This window comes from Puma concolor, chromosome B4 (genome assembly GCF_028749965.1).
Source record: "Puma concolor isolate L17-30 chromosome B4, mPumCon1.1.hap2, whole genome shotgun sequence".
NCBI lineage: Eukaryota > Metazoa > Chordata > Mammalia > Carnivora > Felidae > Puma > Puma concolor.
In genome coordinates, this window is record NC_141673.1 from 41,974,961 (window position 1) to 42,001,923 (window position 26,963).

The 26,963-nt window shown below is 41.8% G+C and overlaps 1 protein-coding gene across 2 annotated transcripts in view; it reads left to right on the forward strand.

Moving 5' to 3' along the window:
• Positions 1-24,731, forward strand: part of E2F7 (E2F transcription factor 7) — a 40,203-nt gene extending 15,472 nt beyond the window's left edge. The window contains exons 5-13 of one of the 2 annotated variants that reach the window (XM_025926958.2): positions 607-897; positions 2,288-2,446; positions 3,912-4,046; positions 12,974-13,159; positions 13,644-13,716; positions 16,477-16,978; positions 18,342-18,597; positions 20,059-20,480; positions 21,777-24,731. In XM_025926958.2, coding sequence (XP_025782743.1) covers positions 607-897; positions 2,288-2,446; positions 3,912-4,046; positions 12,974-13,159; positions 13,644-13,716; positions 16,477-16,978; positions 18,342-18,597; positions 20,059-20,480; positions 21,777-21,947 — 2,195 coding nt within the window. In that variant the 3' untranslated portion in view covers positions 21,948-24,731. The remainder of the gene's footprint in view (positions 1-606; positions 898-2,287; positions 2,447-3,911; positions 4,047-12,973; positions 13,160-13,643; positions 13,717-16,476; positions 16,979-18,341; positions 18,598-20,058; positions 20,481-21,776) is intronic. The other variant, XM_086712759.1, reaches the window with a different exon arrangement.
• Positions 24,732-26,963: the final 2,232 nt, after the last annotated feature.

Here is a 26,963-nt window from a genome sequence, read left to right on the forward strand (position 1 = left end):
GCTGTAGCTTCCTCCAGCAGCTTGAGAAGGGTGCCCAAGCTGTAGACTCCTAAGTTTCCAACGCAAAATAGGAAACAAAATATTTGCCATCTGTTTTCCTTCCTGGGCCATTAAGAAAGTTAACAAAGATAATTATTCCACATCATTCAAACTCCAGGAAAGGATATGATTGTCCAAATGAGGTGTCACGCGTTGGACACAGTTTATTTTACAGTCTGCATAATTAGGAGAAGTCAAAATCAACCAAACAGCATTCATCAGGTGTCCATTAGACATACTGGTACATGTGTTGCTCAATCCCACCTGTTTTAACGTGCTGAGGTGTTCACGTGGTTTACCTAACGGGTCTAAAGAAGAGACATACTGGTGTTGACGTAACAGAGATGCGACTATCCTCCATCTCTGGGTGGATGTTTTTTACCCTCGCTCTTTTAAGGGTTGGATCCCAAGAACATCCTTACAGGTTCGGTTTGTGGAGCATCCACCCTTGCTGCGCATTGCCCTGGGCAGCATGTAGAGTAGTTTACAGACATGGTCCAGGCCCTCAAGGAATTTTTACTCAAAAATGTTTGCCTGCATGATTGTCGACTTCTGTTTTTCAAACAGGCGTTGAAAGGAGACGTATCTATGACATTGTAAATGTGCTGGAATCACTGCATCTGGTCAGCCGGGTGGCCAAGAATCAGTATGGCTGGCATGGACGGCACAGCCTGCCAAAAACCCTGAGAAGCCTCCAGAGACTGGGAGAGGAGCAGAAATATGAGGAGCAGATGGCACATCTCCAACAGAAAGAGCTAGAGCTGATGGATTATAAACTTGGAGAACGTAAAAAAGATGGCTGCCCAGATTCTCAAGATCAACAGTTACTGGATTTCTCTGAACCCGACTACCCCTCTTGTGAGTGCACCATAAAACCGCACGAGTGATGGTTCCTTCCACAGAGATTCACTGCTAAGGCGGGAAGTGCCAGATCGACAGCCCTGGAGGGAGATGTCCTCCTGTTCTACCTACTGAAGAAAGGGGGACAGATGGCTCCCCCACTGGGCTTCCCACTCGACCTCACTTCAAGCCTGTCTGGTGGCAGTTCACTTGGTACTTGGTGTGTTTGGACCACAGATCGCTAACGGCGCTCCCGTTTCTGATTGACAGCCCCATGCTGATTTCTGTTTGTGAGCCTTTAAGGAAATTTCACTTGGAAAGAAGTTATCTTTTCACAGAATTCAGTTTTTTAAATTCTATTTAGGGTAGATTACTTAGGAACAAACCCCGTTAGGAGAACACGTTGGTAAGAAAGATAGATAACCCCTGCTGTCATTTGATACAGAATTTTTTTTTTTTATTTATATCTACATTATTCTTCCCCTCCCAGCTCCTTTTGAGCCTCTTCCTGTTTTGACCACTGATCTTCATCATTCTTACCCTAAATCCCATTGCTAAGATGATAAAGTACAAGTATCACTCAACATTTCCCTTACATATGTAATAGGGATGGAAATGTGGGCCTGGTTTTCATTAGATTTACTGCCTCATGCCTTTTAGCTCCACCCCATGAGCCAGTTCTTATACTAGTAACCAGAGGAGACAGCCATCTGTCAGGGATGGTTTGCCTGCCATATACAGCAACAGACATCTAATCAGTGTCTCTTACTCATTTACAGCTTAGTTCTTCACTTATTTCTGAAAAGCAATGGAAGAGGCGAGCGCCTACTGTGTTTAAGATATATTCTAGATATTGTGGGCACAGAGAAAGAAAAACAGAGTTCTTGCCTTTGAGGGAACAGCTGATGTTCTGAAAACCGTCTGTGATGTCTACCCTTCCTTTTATCCTTCTGCATTCATCTTTTCAAAAAGTTGCTCCAGGAAAACTACCTCATGGATTTATTCTATGAAGTAGGAGTGTAAAGCATTAAAGAGTGGTTTCAGATATGCATTTCAGAGTTTATGCCTCCTGTAGAGTCATTTTCCAAGCCATAAGAAAACCCATCTCATTTCTTGAGGCGCCTGGCTGGCTCAGTCAGTAGAACAAGCAACTCTTGATCTCAGGGTCATGAGTTCGAGTCCCACATTGGGTGTAGAGGTTACTTAAAAAAAAAAAAAAAAAAAGACAAAAATCCATCTCATTTGTTTACAAGCCATCTTTTTGTGCTGTGTGTCCAGTAGGCTTCTGCCTGTAACAAGACTGATCTTTCCATCTGCTGGTGGAGTTAGTAGTTCTGGCAAACTCTAAGTACCATCTTTCATGTGGTAAATTATATGTTTTGATGCTTTCATTTCATTCCCTTTGTAGCATCTGCAAACAGTAGAAAAGACAAGTCTCTGAGAATTATGAGCCAGAAGTTTGTCATGCTATTCCTCGTCTCCAAAACCAAGATTGTTACTCTTGATGTGGCTGCCAAAATACTGATAGAAGAAAGCCAGGATACCCCAGACCATAGTAAATTTAAAAGTAAGCATCTTCACCTAAATCCACTTATAAGTACAAAAAGGGTGTCATATCATATATTGATATTTTCTGCCTGTGAGATTGAAGAAGAAATTGTTTTTGAGAAGTGCAGTCCTTCCTGCACTCATAAAGATTCTTGGGGCTGTGAGAGGTAAGTTAGTAAATACTATAATTCCCATTAAAGTTCTGTCCGATGCCTTTTCCTCGGCAGTTAGGATGGATGGTGGAAGCAGAATGCCATCCATCCCACAAATGCAGGTCAGGGAGGGTGTAAGATGCTTTGCGTTTCTCTTTAGTATTGCTGCTTCCAAGACAGAATGTCTGAGTTTTCTTTCCCCTTTTTTCCTCACCCCCTGCCTACTCTCCTGATGGGTGGAGATGAAAGTTGTCTGCAGGTAAGAAACAGAGGAATGACCAGGGTAAGGTAGGGGTGGTGGGATGAGGCTGCTGGGCAAGAATAGAGTTTCCGAGATTCGTACCCAGTGCATCTTCCTTTTCTGTCGAGCCTAGGTTGAGCCAAATGCCCTTGGCTGCCAGTAGCCCTTTCAAGGCCTGGGAAGCCATGATCTCAGCTTCTGCTTTTTCTGTTTCCATTGGAGGTATAGGCACCCTGTGGGAGAAATGAGTAGGTAAAATGCAGCTCTATCAGAATTGGGAAGAAGATTGCATCTGGGGTGAATGTTTGATGTTCCTGGACCATAATCAGAGCTCCTCTGATTGATCTTAGATACAAAGTCAAGTGGGTTTCCTACCTGTAAATTGATTTCTTGAACGGACATTACTTTGTGGGTATTGCCCTGCCTGTCAGATGTCTTACCACCTCTTCTGAATGTCTCCTCTAGTACCTGCATTTTCAAATGTCTCTCCCCCAGCCCTCATAAGACTCAGGGAAGGACCACCCCGCCCCTCCCCCACTAGGTGGCCAGATGCCTGTCTTCAGCACAGCTGAACCTCATGACCTTGAGCCCCAACGGTCTTGTGTGCCCAAGAGCGCAGCCTCACGGGAAGCTCTGGGGAATCCCTGTCATTTTCACAGGCCAGCTGCCTGCTGGAGCTGGTGCCACCACCTCCTGCTGGGAGAAACTCAGAGCGAGCTTTTGACATGCCACACATCAGAATTACATTTACTAAGCCTTTAATTATAGCCCCTTTCCCTCCCTTGGCGTTCTTGAAATCTCGGTGCTCCCTGCAAATCTCGGTACTCCCTGCTCATTACCAGGTGCCTCTCACAAGGGGTGTGAAGTTGTGGAAAAGGAAAGACACACTGACCTTCCCGTAGTATGTGTCTTCAGATACATCAGATCCATAAATCTCGGGCCATTGCACGACAGAGCCGTTGGCCTCTGCTGCACCCCACTGCTTTCTGCTTGAGGTTTATATGGCCGCCCAGAAAAGTGACCTGTCACATAAACTAAAATGTAATGGTGTTACAGACTGTGTGACCATAATTGTGTTTTATATCTTCAAGCAAAGGTACGACGCCTCTATGACATAGCCAATGTTCTGACCAGCTTGGCTCTAATAAAGAAGGTGCATGTAACCGAGGAGCGAGGCCGGAAACCAGCCTTCAAATGGATCGGGCCTGTGGACTTCAGTTCCAGCGGTAAGGTGGCATGGTTTTGCTAGGGACCTATTTTATTTTCAATCCCCAGTTCCTTTCCCAAATCATGCATCTACCACTCAATGAGATTGATCTTCATTTCCCATAACCTGTGTCACATTCAAAATTAGACTAGAGGTATCACTCTTGGAACAAGGAACGTTAGTCTTTAAATGGTGTGTGGGGCCAGCTCCCATATGGTAGGAAGGGAGATCCTGAGAGCTTATAATGTGGGAGTTTCTGTAACTATTAAATTATAACTCATTAGCATGTTTTATTTTATTCCAAAGTTCCTGGAAGTTTGGGATTAAGGATTAAAAATAACACTTCTTACAAACTCTGGGTGTTTCTGCATCAGCAAAATAAAGCATTATTTTTCTTCGAAATCCCAGATAGTGTTAAAATTATATCGATTACTATCACAAAACTAATACGTGATAAGATGGCTTCTAAATATAGTATGGATGTCATGAACACCTTTTTGGTAATTTATTTAACAGGTTACAAGTGTTATAATTTTACTAAACTAGAGCAAAAAAGGGTATTATCTTCTAATTTGACAGGTAATATCTGAGCAATTGGGGACTGGATCCTACTATACCAGCTACTTTACATATAGCTGTGCTGCCTGGAAAAAAGAAGCCATTAAAGTTATTTTTAAATTACCCTTCCAATTTTGGTATTAGTGGCATAAATTCCTGCCACTTAACCCAGGCTTATAAAAGATACAGCTCTCTACCTCACTTACAACACATTATTCACTTAGGATCTAGATGAAACCACTTAAAATCAAGTATAACTAATTCAGGCCAGCCGGCACTTACTGCATGTGCATTGTGCACATGAAGTTACTGTACTAAATGCCACGAGAGATTGAAAGGCGCGTGTGACGCCATCCCTGCCTGCATGAATTACACACCTTTGCCATTTTGCACACCTCTGCCTTTAGCTTCTAGCCTTTTCACTTGTGAAGCCCTCTTCTTTTCAACCCAAACATATTCTACTCGGCTTTCAAGATCTGGCTTGAATGTCAACTCCTCCGTGAAGTTTTCCCTGATCACCCGGAGAAAAGACTGTCACATCTGAGCTGTTGCGATGTAGTATTGTGCTACTGTGCTCGGTGATGTTGATGTCATGCCATTGCCCCAGCTCTCTGCATTCATTGGAAGCCCGACGTGGTCATTTTGTTTTAATTTTTAACAACCATATTAAGATATAACTCACGTAAGCTGTAACTCACATAACTCATCAATTTAAATTGTACAATTCGGTGGCTTTTAGTGCAGGGTTGTGCAACCATCACCACAATTACTTGGAAAACACAGTCCATCCCCAAAAGAAACCCTGTCCACATTAGCACTTCCTTCCCACTTCTTCCCAACCTCTCCCTTCCAGCACCAGGAGAAAATTAATATATTTCCATCTCTGTAGATTTGCCTATTCTGGAGATTCCCTATAAATGGAATCACACAATATATGGTCTTTTGTGACCAACTTCATTCACTTAGCATAGTGTTGTTAGGTCCTTCAGCCTCATAGCATGTATCAGTACTTCCTTGCCTTCTGTTGTGGAATACTATCCCATTGTATAGATGTGCCACATTTCATTTATTCATTCATCGGTTGACAGACACTTGGATTTTTTCCATTTTTTGGCAATTATGAATAATACCACTTTGAACATTCACAGAGAAGTTCTGATACGAACGTCTGTTTGCGTTTCTCATGGGTATATCTAGGGGTGGACGTGATGGCTCATATGGTAGCACTATGCTTAACATTTTAAGGAATGGTCAAACTGTTTTCTAAAGAGGCAGATTCCCGATGAGTTAAAAGCAGACTCAGCCTGTGTTCATCCATGATTACCCTATAGTACCCAGATTAGTGCCTTTACTTGCTTTAGTTGATTAATGAGCTTCTATCGAAGGTGTAATTAGCCTACATTTGAAAATTAGAGAACGATTAAGCACGACACATGGTGGTCCTGGCTCTGGGGGAGCTCAGAGAGGATATGGGTGACATTCTGATGAATGGAACCGTTAGGTTTTGGAGGGAAAGAGAGCTGTTGAGTTCAGGGAGAAGATACCTAAGAACAAATCTGGTGCATGTTTAGAGATCAGCCACCCTGATTTAGGTGTAGGGCATGGGCTAGAGGATAACGAGACATAAAATGTGATTGGTTGGGACGTTTTGGAAGCCTTCAAAATAAACCAAGAAATCTGTCCTAGATGTAATAGGCAGAAGTGACAAGAGATCTTTAGATAGATTAAAAAAAGAAGAGGGACTCAAGGGTAGTAGTGTCATTGCAGAAAATAGGGTAGTCAGGGAACTGAGGTGGTGTTGAGAAGTCTCACGAAGGGATTTGTGTACCCAGCTAGAAGGGCTCCAATCTGATGAGGGGACCAGGACTTGAGACCAGGTCAGGAACCTCATTGTGAACCCACTTTCTCTATCTGACAGAAACCTGATCTTCTTTCTGTATATCTAGTTTCATTACTGACATCACCATCGTCATCAACAACCCAGCAATCTGGAACTTCACATTACCTTTGATTTCTTGAATTCACTCTCCTTCACTCCTTGTGTAGCAATTCCTCATGGGTAAACTTAATAAATGTCTCTTTCCTCTTCTCCTTCCCACCATCGTGGCCTTTTCATCCTCTTCACAGCTTTTTTGAGTTATTATGACACAGGATAAATGGCACATGGTTAAAATTACAATTTGGTAGGTTTTGCATTGTATACACCTGTGAAAGAATGACCACAGTCAATATAATGAACCCATCACCCTCCAAAGTCTCCTGTGTCTTTGTAATTCCTCCCTCCTTACCCCCGTCCCGTCCCCAGGGCAACCACTGATCTGCTTTCTTTCACTCTAGATTTTGTACATATTTTCTAAAATTTTTTATAAGCAAATTATATACAGTCGATGCTCATTATTCAGAGTGCATATTTGCAAATTTACATACTCACTCAAATTTTTTGATAACTCCAAAATCAACACTCGCAGAATTTTCTCATTCATTCACAGACATGCAAAGAGTGGCAAAAAATTTCGGTTGGTAACACCCTTGTTCCCAGCTGAGGTCAAACAAGGTAACACAGCCTTCTTGTTTCTCATACTTGTTCCTACTTGGCTCTCATGCTATAAACAAGTGTCCTTTCCATGGTCTTTTTAAGGCCATGTATTCACATTTTTTGTGCTTTGTGTTGGGGATTATGCTGTTAAAATGGCTCACAAGTGTCCTACTGAAGTGCTAATGATTCTAAGTACAAGAAGGCTGTGAAGTGCCTTACAGTGGAAATACATATGTTAGAAAAGCTTCCTTCAGGCATGCGTTCTAGTGCTTTTGGCTAAGAGTTGAACACTAATGAATCAACAATGTATATTAAATAAGGTGTCTTTAAACAGACACACATATAAAACAGGGTTATGTGCTGATCAGTTGATGAAAATGTTGTGACTGGAGGCTGGCAGGAACCTAACCCTGTATTTCCTCTAAGAGCAGTAGTTCAGTATTTGCTAATTCAGTGTTCATGGTGACTTCACAGAACATAACTACCGTGAATAACAAGAATTGACTGTAATGTGTATACTCTTTTTATCAAGCTTCTTTCACTCAGCATAATTACTTTCAGATTAATAGTATTGTATCATGTGTCAATAGTTTATTCCTTTACATTGCTGAGTATCCCATTATATGGATATATCATTCTTTATTCATTTACTTGTTGGTGGACATGTGGATTATTTCCAGTGTTTGGCTAGAAATTTACTTATAAATTTATTTATTTACAAATAAAGCTACAGTAAATAGTCATGTACTTCTGTTCATATGGTAGAATTCACCAGTGAAGCATGTGGGCAAGCAGTTTCCTACATGAGAGGTTTTTAATAACAGATTCAATTTTTTCAGTTATAGGGCTATTCAGTTTATCTCTAGTAGATCTATCCTTCTACTTTGTGTTCAGTTTTCTCTTTTTCTAGTTTCTTAAGGTAGAAGTGGAGGTGATTCTAGATCGTTCTTTTTTCTAGTAGGTATTTAATGCTGTCAACTTTTACTGTAAGTGCTGCTTTAGCTCTATCCCACAAATTTTGATATGTGTGTTTTCTCTGTTTTTCAATTCAAAATATTTTGCAATTTCCCTTTATGTTTTCCTTTTATTGGGATGTGAGCTCATTTCCAATTTTTCTGAGATTTTTCCAGATCTTTTTCTTATGGATTTCTAACTTCATTCCATGTGGGCAGAGAATATACTTTATGTAACTTGAATCCTTTCAAATTTATTGAGGTTTGTGTTATGGTACAGATATGGTCTACCCATATGCACTTAAAAAGAATGTATATTCTACTTTGTTGAGTGGAATGTTTTACAAATGACAACTAAATCAAGTTGGTTGATTGTGTTGTCTAATTCTTCTATATCCTTACTGACTTTATGTTTATTTCTTCTCTCAGTTGCTGGTAGAGGAATGTTGAAATGTCTGATTATAGTTGCAGATTTGTCTATTTCTTCTTTCAGCTCTATCAGGTTTTGCTATGTGTATTTGAAGCTGTCATTATGTACACAAACATTTAAGACCAATCCCTACGTCTTCTTGGTGAATTGACCCTTTTCTCATTATGAATGACCCTTCTTTATGCCTGATGATATTCTTTGTTCTGAAATCTACTTTATCTAATGGTAATATAATCATTTCAGCTTTCTTTCGATTAGTTAGCATAGTGTATATTGTTCATTCTTTTAACTATTGGTACCTATATTTAAAGTGAGTTTCTAGGGGCGCCTGGGTGGCTCAGTCAGTTAAGCGGCTGACTTCGGCTCAGGTCATGATTTCACTGTCCGTGAGTTCGAGCCCCGCATCGGGCTCTGTGCTGACAGCTCAGAGCCTGGAGCCTGTTTCAGATTCTGTGTCTCCCTCTCTCTGACCCTCCCCCGTTCATGCTCTCTCTCTGTCTCAAAAATAAATAAAAAGGTTAAAAAAATAAATAAATAAAGTGAGTTTCTAGTAGGTAGTATATGGTTGAGAGTTTTTTCATCTAATCTGACAATTTCTGCTTTTTAATTGAGTTGTTTAGACCATTTGCATTTAAGGTGATTATTGATATTTGACTTTAGTCTGTCTTGCTATTTGTTTTCAATTTGTCCCATCTGCTCATTGTTTCCCTTTTTACTTTTTTTTTTTACTTCTTTTGGATTTATTATTTTTTATGCTTCCATAAAAATTTTTTTTTTACTGGCTTTATTGGCTTATTAGCGGTAACTCTTTGTTGTGTTATTTTAATGGCTGCCTTAGGATTTATAGTATGCACTTTTAACTTATCACAGGCTACCTTCAAATGATGTACTACTTATATAAGGATCTTCTAATAGCGTACTTTCACTTCTCCCTGCCTGGCCTTTGTACTATTATTACCAAACATTTTACTGCTCTGTGTGTTATAAACTCCACAATGCATTGTTATTATTTTTGGTTTAAACAGTCTATTGTCTTTTAAAAGACTTTCATAAGGGGAAAACTTTATATCTACCCATGTAATCACCATTTCTGGTGCTTGTCATCCCTTTTTTGTAGGTGCGGGTTTCCATCTGGTATCATTTTTCTTGGCTTGATGGACTTTCTTTAACATTGCTTGTAGTGCAGGTTTGCCACTAATGAATTCTTCCAGCTCTCCTATGTCCAAAGATATCTTTATTTTCCCCATTTTCCAGCTTTATTGAGATATACTCAACATACATCACTGTATAAGCTTAAGGTGTAGAGCATAATGATTTGACTTACATATATTGTGAATTCATCACTGCAGTAAGTTGGGTTAGCATACATCATATTAATACAATAAAAAGAGAAAAAAAAAGGGGAACAAATTTTTTTCCTTGTGATGAGAACTCTTAGGAGTTCTGTTAACAACCGTTAACTCTGTTAACAACTATTGTATATAACATACAGCAGTGTTAGCTATAGCCATCATGGCAGACATTACATCCTGAGTACTTATCATGTAACAGGAAATCTGTATGTTTTTTACCACCTTGCTCCATTGTTTTTAAAAGATAATTTTGCTGGGACTCCTGGGTGGCTCAGTCAATTGAGTGTCTGACTCTTTGATTTTGACTCAGATCATGATCCCAGGGTCATGGGATTGATCCCTGCATTGGGCTCTGGGCAGTGTGGAACCTGCTTAAGATTTATGCTCTCTCTCTCTCTGCCCCTCTCCCCCATTTGCACTCTCTCTCTCTCTCTCTCTCTCTCAAAATAAAATAAATTTTTAAAAAGGTATTTTCAATGGGTAAAGGTTTCAGGATTGAAGGTTTTTCCTCTCAGTACTTTAAAGAAGTTGCTCTACTGTCTTCTAGGTTGGATTGTTTCTTGTTAGAAATCTATCATCATCTTGTTCTTCCAGATATAATGTGTCCTTTGTCTCTGGTTGCTTTTAAGATTTTCCTTCTGCTTTGTTTTAAATGATTTGATTATGTGTGCTTTGGTATTTCTTCATGTCTCTTGTACTTGGGTTTGTTGGGCTTCTTAGATCTATGGGTTGAAGGTGTTTATCAACTTTGACAAATTTTCAGCCATTATTTTTTTGGATTTTTTTTCTGTCCCCTCTTCTGTTCTTTGGGGACTACAGTTATGCCTAAATTTGGCTGCTTGAAGTTGTCCCACAGTTCAGTTTTGTTTCTTTCATTCTCTTTTCTGGGTTTCATTTGGGAGAGTTTCTATTGGTATATCTTCAAATTCACTATTTTTTTCCTGCAGCATTACAGTTTTTATCACTGGAAGTTTGACTTGAGCCTTTAGATTTTTGATGTCTCTACTCAACATGTTCAGTCTTTCCTCTAGTTCCCTGAGTTCATGGAATTATAATACCTGTTTTCATGTGCCCGTCTACTAATTCTATCATGTGTCACTTTTGAATCCATTTCCATTGATTTGTCTCTTCACTGCAGGTTATATTTCGCTCAACTTTTTGTACCTGGTAATTTTTAATTATATGCCAGACACTAAGATGTGGGGTGCTAGATATTTCAGTTTTTCTAAAAATGTTCTTCAGCTTTGTTCTGGGATGCAGTGAAGTTACTTGGGAACAGTGAACCTTTCAGGCCTTGTTTTTAAGCTTTGGTAGGCAGGGCCATCAGCAGTTAGTCTTTAGTGCATTATCCCCACTACTGAGGCAATAATACCCTTTTCAGCATTCTAACCAGTGACCCATGAATTACAAGATTTTTCCATGCTAGCTATTGACAACAGGCACTATTCCCAGCCCTGGGTGAACTGCAAGACACTATTCCTTCTTCTCCTTTTGAGTGGTTCTTTCCGTAACATTGGGTAGGTTTCTCACATGCGTGGGTGTTCCACGGAATACTTAAGAGTGGGAGTACCTTCTGCAGATCCCCACCATTCTTTTTGTGTGGTTCTCCTTTCTGGTATTTTGCCCTGCAAATTCTAGCCATCCTGGCTTTCCTTGACTCCCAGCTCCAACCTCAATGTGGAGAGACTTCCAGTTTCTGTCCAGGTTCCCTTCCCTATACTCCAACTTGGAAACATTCTCCAGACAGTAAGTGGGGGGGCAATCCTCAATCTCACTCCATTGATTCCTGTCTTTAAGGACCCTGCTGTCCAGTGTCTTGAGAGCCATTGTTTTGATATACTTTGTCTGATATTTTGTTTCAGAAAGGAGGGTAAATTTGTTCCCTGTTACTGTCTGGACCCATTTTCTTTTTGATTTTATAATTTTTAACTTTCTAAAGACCATTTTGGGGGTTTTTGTAAAGGTGATTTTGTTTTTCAGTTTTTATGTGTTTTAGAAAATGTAAGTCTAGCAGGGCCCTTCAGTTTATTAATCTTTTCATTAAAATGGGCATGCTTTGGGGTGCCTGGGTGGCTCAGTCAGTTAAGTGTCTGACTTGATTTCAGCTCAGGTCATGATCTCACGCTTCATGAGTTCCAGCCCCACATCGGGCTCCGTAATGACAGTGTGGAGCCTGCTTGGGATTCTCTGTCTCCCTCTCTCTCTGCTTGCTACCCCCACTGGCACCTACTCTCTCTCAAAATAGATAAATATTTCTTAAAATTATGCGTGTTTTTTGGTCTCTGCACTGACAGCACAGAGCCTGCTTGGGATTCTCTGTCTGCCCCTCCCCTACTCATTCCCTCGGTCTCTCTTTCAAAATAAATGAATAAACAAACAAATGTGCATGCTTTGAACCTAGAAAGAAAAATCACACAGATGAACAGGGTGGGAATGACTAAACAACAGGGACTATTTCTATGTAGAAACATAGGCCTGGCTCTATACAGGAAGTTTTGTCCTGATTTTACACAGCCTCTTTAAGCAAAAAAATGGGCCTCCAAGGCCCTTCTATTCTCACTGTTCTGCAGCACTTCAACCATGACGTTTTTGCTGACCTTATTCCCTTGGTCACTTAGTAACTGAGCCTCCTACTGCCTAAGAAAGACATAATAGAACATAATAGAAAATAGAGATTCGTATACTCATTGCCCTAGAGCTGTGGCAGAAGCGGCTGATCCCAATTAATGTTAAAATCTCTAAATATGTGTGTTGGGCTGAGCATGGTTGGGTTTTCCTTTGATATCTCTGCCCAAAGAAAGCATCTGAAATGTCAGGTCCATTCTAATTTGGGTTGGAGAACATTTTGCTCTACTTTTGTTGCAGTTGGGATAATTTTAGAATATATATGAATTCGGTCTCACTTTATAGTCTTTTACTAACTCTTAAAAAAATTAGTACATCTAAAGAAATTGGGGTTTGAGACAAGGCTCATAAAATTCCTTTGATTGTCTTAGTTTTTAATTTATAGGATAGCTCCATTACAATTACAGGCTCCCAAAGCTATATTCTAAAAAGGCTAAAATTATCCTGAATTATAGCTATATAACAACACTACCAATTCTCTCATTTATTTAGATGAAGAACTAGTGGATGTTTCTGCATCTGTCTTACCAGAATTGAAAAGAGAAACATATGGCCAGATTCAAGTCTGTGCAAAACAGAGGCTGGCTCGACATGGTTCTTTTAACACAGTTCAGGCTTCTGAGAGGATCCAGAGGAAAGTGAACTCAGAGCCCAGCAGCCCTTATAGAGAAGAACAAGGTATATGCCTTTTCTTATTCCGTGGACTCCGTCAGCTGTCATGTAACAGTCACCCTACCCAGGCATTTTAAAATGAGCTGACTCGAGGCCATGCCCTTTTTTTCACTTACCTGAAGTAAAAGGATGGTTGAGGGCAAAAGAGTTGCTGACTTCACAGGGAATGAACATGGCTCCGTGCCTGAAATTCATCCTAGTCAGCCATGAAGATCCACTGGTTTGCCAACTGGGTCTGTTTGATGCATCTCAGACATTCATCAGGTTTACAAAGCAACACTTGTTTTCTTTGTTTTGTTTCTAATTATTGATGAGACCTGAACTCCCCACTAATAGCTAGCTTCTGGAAATTTCTCTCTTTGAATCAAAACCAGAATGGATTTGAGATAATCTTATAATCCCTGAGCTGTGAATAATGAATCCTACTATATATAATTGGTGTGTGTAAGTCTCTTGCCATATTTTGTTAGAGTTTTAATTTCCTTTTTAGGATCAGGTGGCTACTCCTTAGAAATTGGAAGTCTAGCAGCTGTTTACCGACAGAAAATAGAAGACAGTTCACAGTAAGTAGTTTTTAAAAACTCTGAGTGTATTCTTTTCTATTTTCTGGTGTTAACTTTGAACACATTGAAATGCAACCCATCAAAAGGTAAATTTAGCAGTCTTCCTCAGAAGTCAGCCATTTGTTTATTAAGAATTTTCTGGGGTGCCTGGGTGGCTCAGTTGGTTGTGCATCTGACTTTGGCTCAGGTCATGATCCCACAGTTTGTGAGTTCAAGCCCCATAGCAGGTTCTCTGCTGTCAGCACAGAGCCCACTTTCAGATCCTCTGTCCCCTCTCACTCTGCCTCTCCTCTACTCACACACACACACACACACACACACACACACACTCTCTCTCTCTCTCTCTCTTTCTCTCTCTGAAAAATAAATAAATACTTAAAAAAAAAAAAGAATTTTCTGTTTCCCCTTTGTGCCTAACACTGTTCTGGATATAGCATCAAGGACACAAAAGTAGGAAGAATGGATCCCCTATGCTAATGAAAGCTTATGGGAAAAAATAAAAACAAATACACTGAGAAAAGACAATCCACTACTAACATGGCACTGAGGACTGAAGATTGGAGCTCCAGGAGTCATTTTGTCATTACCATAGATAACTTTGTTTATGAACCACCAGATCTTGTTCCAAAAGTTTTATATATATTAACTCATCTAATCATAACAAACGTTTGAGGTGGGTACTGTTTTTTCTTCATTTTACAGAAAGGAAATGGAAACCCAAAGAGGTTAAATAACTTGCCCAAAGTCACAGTGCTGATTCAAACCCAGGATTCAAACCCAGACTCTTTGATTCAAATTTTGGGTCTGATTTTGAAGAAAATCACGTATTATCAGAAGAAGCAGAGGAAGTGCTAATGAGGGAACAAGAGTGGTTTTTAAGGACAAATTTGGGAAGAAACAGATTATGATGTGGGGTCAGGGAGTACCGGGACATTAAGCCGATTAGTTTAGCTGTAATGATTTGTCCAAATAGGATAGTAAAGGGAAACATCATTCGTAAAAAGAACTTGGGGTGTTGGAGGTGAATAGGTCAGGTTGGCAAAGAGCTTTGAAAGCCAGGTGGAAGAGTTTGGGTTTATGAGACAGACAATAATGAACTATGTAGACTCCATGGAGAACAGCACTCTGGCCGCTTTTATTAAGCAGGTGGGATTCAGCACCTGCAGCCTTTCTGCTGTGTCATGGTGCAGATCTGAGCTGTGTCAGCTGCAGACGGAAGAGTAGAAATCAGTGTAAGACGGTGAGTGAGCAAGACTCACCGAAGTAGAGAGACATCACAAAGAACACCTGGATCTCAGACGGTGGTGCTGTTGTTGGTGGAGGTAGACAGGTTGAGGATGGATGACCAGAGGGAGGACGGTGAGTGATAGACTCAGCATGGCCATGTTGAGCTTCTCACAGCCAAGTAGTAGTGATCACTCTCTCAGGCTGTGGTTGGACAGATACACTCACCTCTGCAGCCCGGTGCCCTCCATTTTAACTTCAGCACACGGACAACAAGACCGGGCAAAATAGGTCCTACTGATTAGTTCTTAGAAGAGTCCTTTTTTTTAATGTTTATTTATTTTTGAGACAGAGAGAGACAGAGCATGAATGGGGGAGGGTCAGAGAGAGGGAGACACAGAATCTGAAACAGGCTCCAGGCTCTGAGCAGTCAGCACAGAGCCCGACACGGGGCTCGAACTCACATACCGCGAGATCATGACCTGAGCCGAAGTCGGACGCTTAACCGACTGAGCCACCCAGGCGCCCCTCTTAGAGGAGTCTTAAAAGGATTTTCTTCACCTGTTTCCAAAAATACACTAGAAATATAAATGTTTTTTAATATTTAGACATTTTTCCATAGAAAACACCCAGACATTGTTTATAATCTCATATGTTAAATGGGGGTTAATTTTTCATGTGTTCTGCCTAAAAATTGTGATACTGAACAGAACGGGACAAGAATGGCAGAAAATAATTTAGTAGGTAACTTTATTTCCTCACTGCCCAGTTCATTTATGTCACAGTGGATTTGAAACAAACCAGATGTATCCTTTAAATGAAACTCTGATCTGGGGGCACCTAGGTGGCTAAAGTCAGTTAGGCGTCCGACTCTTGATATCAGCTCAGGTCACCATCTCGCAGTTTGTGACATCAAGCCCTGCATTGGGCTCTGTTCTGTCAGTGCAGAGCCTGCTTGGGATTCTCTCTGCCCCTCTCCTCTCTCTCTCTCTCTCTCTCTCTCCCTCTCAAAATAAACAAACTTTAAAAAAATAAATGAAAATAAAAAATAATAAATAAATGAATAAACTCTGGTCCAGTCTTTGCTATCTACCCAGAATGTCATACAGTGCCTAGTGTGAGGCCCAGCTTCATCACGTTAGAGGTGGGTGACCCTCAGTAGGCTGATGAGCCTCTGAGCTTCAGTCTCGTAAACTGGTGGCAGAGAGCTATCATTATCATAATTATGTAAAACAATTATAATATTATGCTAACTGATAACTATTAGATGTAGAAGAAGCAGGGGAGGAGCCAGTCTGAGCTCTAACCTGAGATCCCTCAAAGGCGGCCCTCCCAATCCCTAACCATCTATCCACGTTACATGGGCCCCTGCCTCTGGGATTAGCTAATAGGTGCTCAAGGGGCACACTTCAGTAGCAGCATGAGCAGCATTATCTCATTTCTGCTTTGGTACATCTCTCTGGAGGAAGGCAAAGAATCAGGAGCTGGTGGAACACGATAACTTGTTGAGACCCATTATGTTTCTTTTCATTTCAGGGGAAAGGCCTTTGCCGGTAAGAGAGTGATGCCTCCGTCAAGCAGCCTGGACCCTGTTGCTCCTTCCCCTACCCTGTCTGCTGACTCAGAATATCGTGTTAATCCTTTAGCGCACCAAGTATTTTCTGTGGCCCAAACGGACCTGCAGTCCTTCTCCATGCAGAATGGTCTGAATGCACAAGCGGGTGTCTCACCGTCTTCTGCCGCCTCAGACGGGGAAACGCCAAAGCCAGCCCTGCTGACCGGCCAGCCCTTGGTGTACGTGCCCTCCACCTCACTGTTCATGCTGTATGGGAACCTACAGGAGGGACCGTCCCCAGGGTCAGGCTCAGGGTCGGAGAGGGACGGTGGAAGCTTGGAGGTCACGGCATCAGAGCAGTCACCCACACCCTCAGTTCAGAAGCGCCTGGGTGAGGAGAGGAAGCCTCAAGAGGAGGAGCCAGCCACTAAAAGACAGAGCAGGGACTATGATGACAGCCCTCTAGCCCTTGTCATGCCCAAGGTAAGGGAGTTTGGGGAGGGAGGGACATGTTTAGTGACATCCCGTTAACCCAGAATTCCTTCCCAGTAAAGACACACAGATACTAATAAGCTACTGAGTCTGGAATGGAAGGTATTTTGTGTATCACTTGTATAACTAAGCCTGGGACTGGCTCTCCCATAGTCTTGCCATAAAGTAGTACCATAGGAAAAGCGATTTTGGGGGCGCCTGGGTGGCTCAGTCAGTTAAGCATCCAACTCTTGACTTTGGCTCAGGTCATGATCTCAGGGTTCGTGGGATCAAGCCCCACGTCAGGCTCTGTGCTGAACATGGATCCCGCTTAAATTCTCTCCCTCTCTCTCTGCCTCACTCCTCCCCCCAGCGCATGCATGCATGCACACATACTCAAAAAATTTTAAAAAACAAGTGCTTTCTATAAAGCTCCTGCTTTGCATAACATGCTAAACGATATATGAAAAATAGAAAAGAAAGACCCATAATCCTTCCACATAGAGGCAATCACCGTTAACATGATTGTAGATCTCCTCCCTTTTTCTATACTTTCTGGGTTTGTTTTTGGTTTTTTTTGTTGTTGTTGTTGTTTTCAAACAAGTTGAGATCACTGAAATAGCCACCGTAATCCAGGAGGCACCAGAGTCTCAGAGTCAGGAATACAGGTGCTATTTGGCTTTTAGTGTCTGTGTCTGTTCTCATCCCTGTTCAGAGATCCTGTTTCCCCAGCTACAAAGTGAAGGGAGCAAAAATGTGAGCTGTTCGTATCTCTCACAAAGTAGCCCTCGAAGGTTAATGAGATATGACCAGTAAAACACTGTGAGAGCAGAAGCACGGTCATGACAGCAGTCCATGGTGGGTCAGCCAGACTCATAGAGATCAGTACCTTAGTTACGACCCCTTCTCTTTTATTCCTCCCTCTCGCCAGAGTGAATTGTTCTAATTGTGTATATAGCCTGGGGTTGCATAACAGCAGGGAAGACTGACTGGGGTATGTCTTAGGTAACCAAGACTGGCTTTGGGCCCATCCTGCCGTTCATACTGGGCCACTAAAAGATGCATCCACACTCTGGATGCGTTAGCAGCTCAGAAATTTATTTCATAGTGTAAATACCATGGCCAGTTTTTCATTATTAAAACTCCATCATTTCTGTGCTTCAGAATCCTAAACCTCCAGGAGCACATGACATGTCCTTGATTTTCACACCATTCCTAGAAGTGTGACCGAAACAACTCACATACACGATGCAGTGTGGCACATGGCGATCTCTGACCTTTCTGCTTATGTCTTAGCTATTTTGAGAAGGCTGTTCTTGAAATGTACTACTGGGATTTTTACGTGCCTTTCTGGTTCCTGCTTGGTTGTGCTTAGAAACCCTCAGATTCCACAGACATCGCTTCTCCCAAGACCCTGGGTCCCGGAGGATCTGCGCCCCTCGAAGACATTCACATGGAGAGTCAACTCTCTGCTGCAGAACAGGCTTCGGGAAAGGCTTCAGCAAACTGCTGCGTTTCTTCCGAGTGGGGAAATTCTTCAAGAGATGCAGAGGTTGAAAAGTCTTCAAAAGAAAATGAAAGCACCAAAGAGCCCTCTTTGCTGCAGTATCTTTATGTACAGTCGCCAGCCGGTAAGGGATGTCACCCTGTCTTAGGGCCCCTTGGGGTAGTCAGATCATGAATTAGATTTTTAAATTTTCGTCCACGTCACCTGACCGAAGTAGCCCATTAGTGATGCTGTGTACAGCCTCTGAGCCATTTTACTCTAAACCGCTTGTTTCCTCCCTCTGTGAACCAAAGGCAAAGGCTGTCTTCGTTTTCACCAACTGGAAGGATACTAGGAAAATAATTAGGGCAAGTGAGTTTTTTGTTAATGCGTTGAACTTCATTTGCTAAAAAAGCACAATTCAAAAGATCATTCTGTTTTTATAATTCAGCTGAATCTGGCATTGGTTCAGTTTACTGAACAACATGAACCTCATGGCCACTATGTGCAGCTAGCCTGCCGATGTCTCGCATATCTGGAGGTACTGAGCATTCACTGTGGTCGAGGGCCAGGTCTGGAGACAGAGGGCTGGACATCAAAGCCACTTACAGTCTTCATGAAGTATTCAGCCATCCTCACCAGTAAAGCAGCACTAACCATGGCTGCTATGCAATGGGGGTGCTCTCAAAATTGAACTAAATTTTATAAGATAATACATCCGAAGCACTTCGATAATAGGACCTGACAGAAAGACTCAAGTGCTGTTAGTATTTCAAAATAAAGCTGAAACATAGTAGATACCTAATTTTTAAGATATGCACCATGTACATAAAGCTGCTCTCAATGCAAAGAGACTTTAACTGATTTTCCTCAGCTTTCCATTCACTTCACAGGTTAGGCAGGTGTTTTTTTATTGTTCTCTTATCTAGAAAATGTTCTTTATTCCACTAGCAAATATTTTTTGAGGGTCTGACGTAAGCATGATACTCAGTGGTGCAGATACATTGATGAACAAGAAACAGACTTGGTTCCTGCCGAATGAAAATGACAGCCCAGCACAGGGATTATTAGTTTTTTCTAGGCCAAGGACCCACTGACACTTTGGTAAAGCCTGTGGATTCCTCTTCACAATGTTTACAAATGCTTAAAATTATTAAATACATAGGATTATAAGGGGAAGCCAATTGTACCAAAACAAAAAATAATTTTTACTAGTGACAAAGTCAAGGTGCTATTAATACTGTCAGATTTGTTGCCTAGGATCCAAGTTGAGGGAAATATAAATTTGCTAGAAGTTTGTAAGAATAAAGATAACAATTTTTCCATCCAAGTTCATTTTCCTCCTCGACGTGGAACTCACATTAACTGACCCTCTCAGTAGCCCTGGGCATCTACCACATTGTCACACAGATGGTTATGGGATCTCATTCGTGGCCATTGCTGAGGAGACGCAGTGCAGGGTGGGGAGAACACAGGAAGGGGGTTGGCTGGTCAGGCAGAATCCATTCTTTGTGGGTTCTTTCTCATTTGGAAGCGCCGTGCGGGATGTGAGCTGGAATGGAATCTTCCTGTTATGTTGACTTACCTTGTTCTGCTTCTGTTTCAGGATTAAATGGTTTCAATGTGCTCTTATCTGGCAGTCAGACCCCCCATCCTGTGGGGCCACCTTCAGGTCAGCTGCCATCACTCAGCATTCCTTGCATGGTCTTACCATCCCCGACGCTGGGCACTTTTCCTGTTCTCTATTCTCCCACAATGCCCAGGCCAATTTCCTCTGCCCCTGGTGCTATCCCAAATGTGGGACCTGTGAATTTTGGCTTGCCTGGCCTCGGATCAACGGCTCATCTTCTCATCAGTCCTGCAAACATGGTTAATCCAAAATCATCGACACTCTCCTCCGCAGACCCTCAGCTTCAGTGTCCAGGCTCACTCAACCTGAGCCCTGTGATGTCAAGATCACACAACACCATCCAGCCTGAATCCCCCATGTATGGGGGGCATCCAGTCTCTTTAGTAAAATTACAGCAGGTGAGTCCTAAAGTGAGCCCAGGAAGGTCATCACTCTGTGATGGGGTCTGCCTGCCTTTAATTAGCTTTAAGTCACATGACTGTAGGACGGAGGCTCTAGGTCAAGGTCTTCCTAGCTTCCACTGTAGACCCAGAGTTATCTGCTTATTTTATAAAGCATGGAGATATTAAGGCAGGAAATGCTGTGCCTTAAAGACAGAAATATTTTTAGTTGTCAATCTGTTCCTTAAAATTAGAGGGACTTATTTGAGTGATGGTTCAGGGGGTATTTGTGAGGAATGCTGAATAGTCAGATGATTTCTCCAGGCTTTCATTTCAGTAGATCAATAAAGGAGACCACCCTGAATTTTCGTTGTACAGCTATAGAAATAATCGAGAGAAACAGAAGTCTAGATACTAACACAAAGATTCTTAGCATCTGTCATTTCTTAAAATGCAGTGTTTAGGAGACAGGAGATACATATAATGTATACAAATGTACACATAAGACTATTATAATCGATATAAATTCATCAATACCCTATTTCCCCCTAAACTCCCATTTGTAGCAGTCAGTAAGTATGTGTTGATTTCCTCTTATGCCTTAGGCATTGTTCAGAGTGGTTACTTTTCTCTCACAGAGGAAGAGTTATGCTGTGGCCAAAAATATTTTAGACAAGTCTGTCAGAGGCTGACAAGGTTGCTAGACATTGAAATAAACAGTTTCTAAAGGTGATTATAATGTAATAACATGCTTTCTGATCACCAGTTATGTGCCAGGCACTGATCCAGGCAGTAAAGATATGCCAGTAAACAGGATAAAGGCCCCTGTCCTTTGAGGGAACATTAAGGAGATCAACGTTTAACACAAGAGGATACATATTAGCAAGTAAATAAAAAGCGGCAAGACAGATGCAGATACTTGCTGTTTGCCCAGTGTGGTCTAAAAGGTGCTTGATAAACATGATCTTGTTTAATTCGTGCAGTTCTGTGAAGTCGTCACTTTTGTCATCCCCGTTGTATGGATGAAAACATTGAGGGACACATGGGTTAAGTAATTTGCCCAAGGTCACACAGCTGGTTGCGCCAGTGGCACCCTTCTAACCTGTTTGCTAGGCTGCCTTTCTGCACACGAAATAACAAAGTTAATTTCAGTTGTAAGTGCTGGGAAGGTCAACCCAGATGAGTGTGACAGAAAAGTGCAAAGGAGAGAACACTTACACGAAGATCACAATGACGCAGGCCAGGACAGGGTTTACTTAGTTCAGAGATCGAGGACAGTTTGGACCTCACTGATGTTTTTATTTGCTTTTTCAGTCACCGGTTCCAGTGACCCCCAAGAGCATCCGACGCACACATCGTGAGACATTTTTCAAGACGCCTGGCAGCCTAGGAGACCCAGTCCTTAGGAGAAGAGAGAGGAATCCGTCACGAAACACCAGCTCGGCACAGAGGAGACTCGAAATCCCCAGCAGCGGGGCCGACTAACCCCACGCCTCACCAGGCGGGGGCGGGATCAAACCACCTGAACTTCCCTGTCGCAGGTGATGCCCTGACGCTGGATGCAAAACGGAACGCAAGCCGTCCGGTCTTCGGCACATGTCCTTCCTCTGTCTTTCACCCACTGGTTCTGGTTACCTGCCCGTCATCACGGATCCTCTGTTTTCCGGAAAGTAATTGTTACTATTTGTGCATTCAGTACCAGTTAGAGTCCAGACTCTGTGCGTGGTGTCACAGTGAAAGCACCAACTGACTTCTGTGGTTTTGATTCAAGAATCCTCTTATTGCTGGAAGTAGATCTGAACAGGCTACTGGAGCCTTGTGGTTTTTCTGCTGGGGGAAGGGGGAGCTGTCTAGCACTTAACCAGGGTGAGCGTTCTGGGCATGTATTTCCCCTCACCCTGACTATAGATCTGTGGTGAGAGAAACTTCCTTTCTGCAGTTTCAAAAAGCTACTGCTTCCTTAGGCTTCACCAGGAAGCCAACTCCAGTTGTGAATCCTATGGTATTATTTATTTTGTTCCTGAAATGGGATTTAGTGCAAAAAGTTTACAACTACAGCAAAACACATGTTTTTTCAGGGTATGACGACTTGAATGTTTATACTTTTTTCCTATGATTTGCCCTGCACTTACTTCACAACCTGCTAATAATGTGGATAAATGTATATGCATGACAGAATGTCAAGACCAAAATAACTGTGAATGGCACACCTTGCTGTACTGAACTGTGCTAACCCTGTCTGGGCGCGAGAACCAAGAGGGACGCCAGCAGCCTGAGAGCTGACCCGTGTGAACCGTGAGGTGTTTACTGTTCATTTGTAAAAATCCTACCATGTGCAGTTCCCTTCACTCTGTGCCCCGTGGGTGTTTTATTTAAATGTTAACCGTAGAGTATCAGGTTTGGAGGCCTTCAAAGAATCGCTGTTTATTGAATAAATCAGGATGGTAGCAAGTGATTATATGGAAAATTGGAACCTGGATGGGACCTTGTGGTAGAATTCTGAAGAGCTAATGATGTGGAACTTGATATAGGAAGATAGGTGATCGTTTTATTTTTTCTTTTGTTTTTTTTCTTTATTATTGGAAGGGTAAGAGGGAAAATGGACACATTATGTTGAGCATCCAAGAGTATGCAAACCAGTTATTTTTCAGTTTTTCTGAAAAATACAAGTGGTGAGTGCAGGGATTTCATTGTGCTAACATGAATACTATTCTGGAAACAATTATGCAATACTCGTTTGTTAAACCATATTGCTTTAGGATTTCATCAAGTAGCCAAACTAGCTCTTTTATTCCTAGATTTTTTGATATGTACCTCATTCTTGTCTCTTCCAGTAAGTGGCTTCCTCCCTCCCTTCCTTCCTTTTTCCCTTTCTTTTTTAAGCTTCTGTCTTAGATTTAGAATCTTGGTGTAGGGTTCTATTTTATTATTTTTGGACCCAATAAAATGTTCTATGAAATAAAAATATTAATTTAAGAGACTCTGGGAGTCTGAGCAAAGTAGCTTTATATTAACTACAGGATAATATTAGCCTTATTACCCCACGAGATTTTTGAAAACTTGAGGTAGATAGCCAGATTAAATAAATTTGTTATTATATAAAATTTTTATCAACACTAAACTTATAAAGTTTACAACATGGCATTTTTTTCTTTTTTATAATCTTTGCTAGCATTAAATGGATAAAATTATGGTTCTAATCATCCACAATTTCCTGGTAATGATTACCCTGAGCTAATATGAGCTAATATTTGTTTTATACTTTTATTGAAACAAATAAAAATATGCCCTTTTCAGGACACACAGCATCTATATCTGCACAGGGTACATGCATTTTTAAATATACCATACTTAAGAACGTCCACAAAAATATTTTCACTTGAGAGGTCTACATTTGGAAGACATCCCAATCTGATTTTCCCCTCACTGTTTTTGGATGTTCGCCACTTATTAAACTTCTTTGCTATCCCTTTTTTTTAATTATTATTCTGTTCACATGATGACCATAAAAACCTCAGAGAGTTCACGGTTCTTGAGGGGTGTTAAGGAGCAACCAACCCCCTAAATGAGAATATTAAGACTCTGTGACCATATTCAGCAATAGAAAACTGAGAACTAATCCCTTTTGTATCCGGGACACACTTTTTCATGTGGCTTCGTGATACATAAAAAAATAAAATGATGCGGTGGTGGTGTCTGTCAGGAGAACGTATGTTCCTTACAGAGCAACTGATGAAAATGGACTGCTAAGCTAGACTTGGGTATTTGAAGAAGCGGAAAAGCAATGGCAATCTTGAGTCTATCGTTGTATTACTTAGTAAAAGAAATAATTGTTGGGGACCCTGCTAAGGACACGCAGCTGTGAGTAGGCACTGAGGGAATGTGTGTGCCCTACACTGTCCAGGGTTTGTGAAACCCTTTCATTCTGGTACAAGAGTTGGGAGAACTTTTATACTTGAATCTACCTACCAAGTTTACATTGCTCAATTCTTTTTGGTAAGGTGCTATTTCTGTATTTAAGTAACTTTTTTTTTTTTTCAACGTAAAGCTGCTTTCAGCTAATCTTGTTGCACTGCTAGTTTTGTGTAGGTATTAATTTTATTGCTGCTTACTGCTTTTGTTTTCATCCTATTTAGCTCTGCTCTTTTTTCTAGCGGCTATATTATCTATAGCTATCTGCTTCGAACTTTCCTATATGTAAACTGATTTGTTTTTCTTTTAGAAAAATATTAAACTTGATAAAATAGCAATAAAAATTAATTCATTTAATGAGATGTTGGTTGTATTTGCTCGTGGGCTGTGTGTACCAATTTCAGCAAGACTGTTCATTGTCGCAGCTCAGCTAACCAAGCCCTCATAAAACCCAAATCGGATCTTTTTTTTTTTTTTAACGTTTATTTTTGAGACAGAGAGAGACAGAATATGAATGGGGAAGGGGCAGAGAGAGAGGGAGACACAGAATCAGAAGCAGGCTCCAGGCTCCAAGCCATCAGCCCGGAGCCCGACGCGGGGCTCGAACTCACGGACCGCGAGATCGTGACCTGAGTCAAAGTCGGATGCTTAACCGACTGAGCCACCCAGGCGCCCCTAAATCGGATCTTTTGATTGAGACTTCCCGGTAGTTCCCAAACACCAAACCTTAATATGTCAGAATTACACAGGAGCTTGAGAGGATAGGACTATGCTCTTGAGCCTCTGATTTCTACAGTCAGAATCTCCATAGGTTTGGAGCTTCCAGATGATCCTGATGCCTATCCACTTAAAAGAAGCTCAGGTGAATGCAATGCAGACCACTTCCCCAACTTCTCATGAAATCTGCAAGGTTAAATGCCTCTCATTCCAGCAAATGCCTACCTTGAGTTCAAAGCCAAATTCCATTGTTAACCCTCACTTTCAAATTAACCTCCAAACAGACCTAATCTGATTTTCTCTACTTTGTTAGCTCTCCAGTCATTTATGTCACGTTAACTGTCAGTCCCCCCACCCCTGCTAAATTGTAGAGTCCTGGGGAAAGCGGCATTGAAACCCCAGTATCGAGCCCAGTCTTGGTACTCAGAAGGCCCGAAATGGTGAAGGGAGGAACCACAGGACCCCGCCCAACAGAGCTGGCCCCTTTGCCAGCACTGTTAGAGTCAGCTCCTGCCTCTCTTATTTTACTGTGGCCTCTTCCTTCCAACACACCACTTCCTGTCCCAGTCTCTAGCCTTCCTTCTCACAAGGCACATACATACAGTTGACTCTTGAACAACATGAGGTTTAAGGGGTGCCTGCCCCCGTGCAGTAAAAAATCCAGCATAACTTTTGACTCCCCAAAAACTTAACTATTAACGGCCTACTGTTGCCCAGAAGCTTTACCAATAACATAACACATATTTTGTTTAGGTACTGTGCATTGTATTCTTACAATAAAGCTAGAGACAAGAAGAAAATCCATTTAAATGGACCTGCACAGTTCAAACCCATGGTATTCATAGCTGTATAACACAGGATTAAGCATGTTTCTACACATACACCAGGATTAGTTAGGATTTTACTAGCATATATTTAGCGGTATATTATGTTATAATGGGGTCGTGCTGCATTGTAGGCACCTACCAATATCTTCTCCCTACAAGCCTCCCCTTTTTGTCTTTCACGGGGTAAGTGCAGTGAACAAGCAGGACTCATGATGTAGTCCTGAAGGCGATTTTGTCTTGTCTCCCCACACTCCTTTGAAGCCTGGTCAACCGGGGTAACCCATCTGCCCCTGTTATGAACATCAGGTCAGGTGCTGTGACTTCTCTGGTTACCGCCAATGACAGAAGTTCTATAGCCATTTTAAGTTACAAAGACAGTCTCAATTTATGCAGGTGAACATTTAAAACTTCTGCACCTGGGGCTCAAGACGAGCAAGGAAGGCGTGGATCTTTGTTTCTACTGAGCCTTTCCCCTTCCTCAACGTGCTTACCTAGATTACTAACCCTGGCAAGATCAAAGCGTGCGAACATTTGCCTGAACTTCCTGCAATGCAGGCAGTATGTTTTCCTGCAGCTGCTATTCTCCCGCAGTCTCTGGTTTTCCTGCAGTCCGTTCCACAGGCGCTCGTGGGCGGGATTTAGAACAGTCCAGGGCTGCCTCTATCCACTGTTAGCCCACATGCGGTGCCCTTTGCTCTGATTCTTGGAGAGAAGGTCCAGCCAAACTCATAGCGGCCTCTCCTTCCTTTTGCTGCCAAAGCTGCTGGCTCACCCACAACCCCTACATCCCCCAGGCCAGTGTCAGACACCAGAAAAGAGGGAGAGGCAAGCAACACCTCCCACACCTCCCCTTAGTGGTTCTAGGGAGGCAGGGGTGTGAAGCCACAGCATAAGTTTCCAAAGAAGTCACAAAATCCATTTTTATTTCCATTTGCTCAATCTTTTCAAGGCCTACGGGTGAACGGATTCAACAGTGGCATAACTGATGTGCAAAACCTCTTCTATCAATTCTCTGGAACACAGCCTTTATTCAATTTGGTGCTGC